The sequence below is a fragment of the Sinocyclocheilus grahami genome, unplaced genomic scaffold, assembly GCF_001515645.1.
Source record: "Sinocyclocheilus grahami isolate Dianchi unplaced genomic scaffold, SAMN03320097.WGS_v1.1 scaffold66.1, whole genome shotgun sequence".
In the NCBI taxonomy this organism is placed as follows: domain Eukaryota; kingdom Metazoa; phylum Chordata; class Actinopteri; order Cypriniformes; family Cyprinidae; genus Sinocyclocheilus; species Sinocyclocheilus grahami.
In genome coordinates this window covers 784,498-789,433 of record NW_015505245.1, presented here as the reverse complement: position 1 = coordinate 789,433, position 4,936 = coordinate 784,498, and the positions used below count along the sequence as shown (strand labels likewise).

Here is a 4,936-nt window from a genome sequence, read left to right as displayed (position 1 = left end):
GGATACATATAAATTTTAGTATATTTTGTGTGCAATTCAAAGAAATTAATGGCCATGAGTTCCTATTTGATCAACTCCAACTATGTGGACCCCAAGTTTCCACCCTGCGAGGAATATTCCCAGAGCGACTACCTACCCAGCCACTCTCCGGACTACTACAGCGCCCAGAGGCAAGACCCCTCGTTCCAGCATGAGTCGATCTACCACCAGCGGTCGGGCTGCGCCGACCCACCCTACTCTTTGTGCCAGGGTCCGGGGCAGCCTGCCGCGGTCATCTCTCCGCGAGGTCACGTTCTACCCACAACCGCACTCTCGACCCCTCTCCCTGAACCAAGCCATCACTGCGACTCGGTAACTCCGAGCCCTCCGCCTGCCTGCGGTCAGACTCCCACTAGTCAAAACACTTCAACGGTCACTTCAAGAAAAGATCCCGTGGTATACCCCTGGATGAAAAAAGTCCACGTAAACATCGGTAAGTGCAGCTAAACTTCTCTTACTAGTGTTTCTGTGCGCAGACAGCTCAGCCACTTTAGAAAGCCTAATGTCCGGCGTTAAATCTATTGCTCCCCTTATGAAGTTGCCCTTGGTCGAGATTTACGATCGTCTGTTTGCAGGGCAATATAATTACACCCTCCATAAATTTTTATTGCACTCCTTATTTAAGCTCTTTCGGGGTCTATGCAACTTTCTCGTTCTAATTTCTTCCCGAGAAGAGGTTTATGAGTTCTCATGTAATCCATAAGTTGAGTTTTATGTTTTAGTAATTTGATTTTAAGTGATTGGACGGATCAATGTGTTCTTTACACTGTCACTTAACTATCGTTAATAAAAAAAGTTTTATGGGATCTAAAAAATTAATAGTTATGAGGACGACAATAAAACATTAATGGCAATACAAACAGTTGGACTCTTTTATAAACTATTATTCCGCGATAATTAGCGCGTGTATTCATAGAGCTGCCATGGTGTGCGCTGAAAAGAGGGCAAACTCCGTGTTTGCAAAATCACGGTTTAACATTAGTCGCCCATATAGCCAACTATAGATTATGTTGTTCCCTCGAAGTGAATTCATACCTCGTAGTATGAATTCTTATGCAAAAATATAATATCCCTATTGTTTTATCTTGTGCTGCTATTACTGACTTATTCTGAGCAATAAAGTCTGGAAATTAGTGTCACTGTCCCGACAATATGCCATTGCTTATCATAGACAATGGCCACTTTTTTGTTTTGTTTGCCATTTTTGCATAACCGAACCTTTAAACAGTCACATTGTATACTTGCAAATACGAGATAGACGGATATATTTTTTTCATGTTTAAATACATTTATTACATTATAGGCTATTATTATAGTGTTTGTGCATCTGATTGTTCATGAACTGGAGTGTACATATATACGTACGCGTGTGTGTGTGTGTGTGTGTGTGTGTGGCTGTGTATGATTGTGTTATATTTTTGTAACGTGTCGCTCTCTGTATCCCAACAGTGAACCCGAACTACTCAGGGGGTGAACCCAAGCGCTCACGCACAGCCTACACGCGGCAGCAAGTCTTGGAATTGGAGAAAGAGTTCCATTACAACCGCTATCTGACTCGCAGACGGAGGGTGGAGATTGCCCATACACTATGCCTATCCGAACGACAGATTAAGATTTGGTTTCAGAACCGGCGCATGAAGTGGAAGAAGGACCATAAGCTTCCCAACACCAAAATACGCAGCAGCTCTGCCAACACTAATTCAAGCAGCGGCCCGACACTGGGAAGCAATCAGAACCGAGCAAGCGGACCTCCGCCAAGTCTATAGCCCACTGTTGCCCAAAACACGTACAATTATAAAATCTAATTTTCTGGAGTGTAGAACGTGGATTTTACCCGCGTTGTGTCTCCCAACTCTCCCCTGCACTCTAATTACAGGGATAAAATAGGAGGAAGATGTGGGGGAAAGGAGCAAAGAAATGGTTCATCTTTTTAACACTAAAAATGGGGGAAGACTCGAACTCAAATGCTACTATATATGGATTGCCTTCCCAGTCTGGTTCCCATTTTTATCCAGCACGCCTCTCCTGCTCACTCGCCCCTTCCATAAGCACAGAAAGGCGGCAGATAGCTTTCAGATTTGGTGAAGATGGATCCGTGTTTCATCTTTAATCACGCCAAACTCGGCCCCATTTGTCATGTTTACTCTGTGGTACAAAGGATGAACCGTAGGCCTGCCCATTACCTCGACGTCTAGCGTTGTGCTTAATAAATGAGTCGCTCTGTTTTGTCAAGAAGCCTTTTCGAACTCCCTTTATTCCCCTGGCTTAAAAATAACTAGCCGAGTGTTTTTCAACTGATATGAAGTTTTGTATTTTGTAGCAATTAGGTTATTTTGCATTTGCTATTTGCATTTCGAATGCAATGCCAATGGGACTGAGGGTTTATTGTGCGTGTGGTCCATTTGTCGCTCATTAAAAATACAGGGACTTGTTTCACTCGCCTGTTTAGCGCATTTCAGTTTAAGAACAGCAAATTACTTATTAGTTAGTATTAGTATTAAATATAATATAAAAGTTCAATGAAGCTGGACGGCTAGATATGCATAACCAAAACCGGTACAACGCAAAGCATTTTAATGAGAGCACTGCTAAGTACTATTTGAATTACCTCAATTGTATTTTTTTATTTTCATTTTTTGGTCTAGTTTTATGAAGTGATAAGTTTAAGTTCTTTGGACTTAATGGCAAATATCTGCAATAGCTAATCTCAGCATTTGTAAGTTGAAATGAAATTTAAGTTAAATGTGGCCAGGGTGTATAGAGAAAGGTGCGTATATTGCATGAGTAAATACACTATATTTTAGTTTATTTTTTATTATGTCATTACCACCCTCGTTTTGTTTTATGGTACATAGACATGTGCACATACATTTCACTTTCTTTCTTTCTTTCTTTCTTTCTTTCTTTCTTTCTTTTCATTTTATTATTATTATTATTATTATTATTATTACATTCCAAAGATCAGTTGTCTCGCTGATGAATTGTACATTTCTCCTCTTACATGTTTGCATTTTGTCTTCTTTCTGCTTGTACCTTTCACTGTTTACCTTTGTTACATGTAAATAGCTCTAGAAATTTAATAAATGGCGGAAAAGTATAATCTTTCTTCATGTGTCATGTCTTATTTTAAATACATCTCAATTTTATTAATTTGATTTGATTTTTATTATATATTATTATTTTTACATTCCAAAGATCAGTTTTCTCGCTGATGAATTGTAAATTTCTCCTCTTACATGTTTGTATTTTGTCTTCTTTCTGCTTGTACCTTTCACTGTTTACCTTTGTTACATGTAAATAGCTCTAGAAATTTAATAAATGTCGGAAAAGTATCATCTTTCTTCATGTGTCATGTCTTCTTGTGGAGTTTAAAGCTAGATATGCTTATTTTAAATACATATTTCTTATAGGTGGATACCATCGTCCTCTGTTTTGCTAAAAACACAATTTAATTGAATTTGGCTTGCCACTGCGCATTTTCGTTAGCCTTGTAGCACTGGCCTGTCTTGAAGATCACTGCATATATCTCTCTAGTGATTTATATCGCTGCATTGCGAGTAATCCTGGTACATTACGCCTTGTAATCTTATTCTAAATCACAAAACCCTTCCTTTCTGTCTCGTCTCTCCTTAATTTAACGGTGCACAAACTTTCTGCTCAACGATGCCGTGAATGCGCCTAAAAATATGGATCCATGTTAGAAAAAAACAGAAGTTAAATAGTTTCTCGGCTCGTGGGCTTTTAATGCTTTAATGAGTATAATTCTTGCACAACAGTTTCGCGACTGTTTTCCAGCGCAAGCTGTGTGTTTTTTATATTACAAAGGAGCGGGTCGGTGCCATAGCTCAAACCCTGACAACCAAATAGATAATCAAGAAGACAAATGGCTTCTTTTGGAAGGCGCAGCCCTTGTATTAATTTTCATTTTCTTTTCTCAGAGCAGGTATTGAAAATATAGAGCCGGAGAAAATAACATTTCGTTTGCTGGCGTTGAACTTTACACAAAAGTATGGCCTTAAATTGGTCTTCTAGCATTCCGTGGCACCGAGAAGATTTTCTATTACTTGCTTGTTGATATCAGACAGACCTTTTCGCCACACAGCCCGCTAAAGCCATTTGTCTGTTTTCTCCCTTTTATTTATGAATGCTGTCTGGACATAACGTCAAACACTTTAAAAAGCAAAAAATGTGAGGCAGTAAAATCATATGAAGACTATAGTTGAAAGATGAAATATTTAAATGTACATAGTTGTGTACGTATTTGTTTTTTGATAATGTAGTTGATACTATTTTGTTTTTAATATTATAGGCTAATACTGATTGCAGTGGCATAAATATTTAAGAGTTTTTAACAGATTAATATATATATATTAATATATATATATATATTCAGTACCTCTGCATACACCCATTTTGAGGTTAAGACCCAAATAGACCCAAATCTTACATCCAACTTAAATGTATTTTTAACATGTGTCTCTCAAAAGGTAGGCTACTCGAGAACTTAAATAGATGCATTTGCCTGTGGCATCTGTATAGACCTTGGAATCCTATTGTTTTCACACATATTTTATTTTGTTAAAAAAAACACACCGATTTGAATAGGAGTGAACAGATTTCTTTTGAGGGCCTCAAAAGTTCACAACCATTATTTGCAGACAGAAGCCTAAAGAAAAATGTGAGAATTATACAGAAAAATCATTAATCACCGCTTCTCTTTAAACAAGTCTTCTTTCCTATTGTCATTCCGCAGCACAACTGCTCGGACCTTCTGCTAGGAGGGGAGTGAAATCTTGAAGGGCACTTGAAGACATCCCCCCTCCCTCCTCTACCATCTTCTATTCACCAAGTCATGCCACAAGAAAACTTTTTTGGCGAGGGATGTCCCATGAAGAAT

General features: G+C 38.5%; 1 protein-coding gene across 1 annotated transcript; it reads left to right on the top strand.

Moving 5' to 3' along the window:
* Positions 1–2,870, top strand: hoxb4a (homeobox B4a). The gene is made up of 2 exons (XM_016271874.1): positions 1–472; positions 1,489–2,870. Exons 1-2 carry the CDS (start codon positions 49–51, stop codon positions 1,803–1,805), a joined length of 741 nt encoding a protein of 246 aa, XP_016127360.1. The 5' UTR covers positions 1–48; the 3' UTR covers positions 1,806–2,870.
* Positions 2,871–4,936: the final 2,066 nt, after the last annotated feature.

Bases quoted from the DNA above. Each gene is read 5' to 3' on its own strand.
- hoxb4a (XM_016271874.1), top strand. From the start codon at position 49: ATGGCCATGAGTTCCTATTTGATCAACTCCAACTATGTGGACCCCAAG. The intron at 473-1,488 runs GTAAGTGCAGCT...GTATCCCAACAG, and splicing joins AAAAGTCCACGTAAACATCG to TGAACCCGAACTACTCAGGG.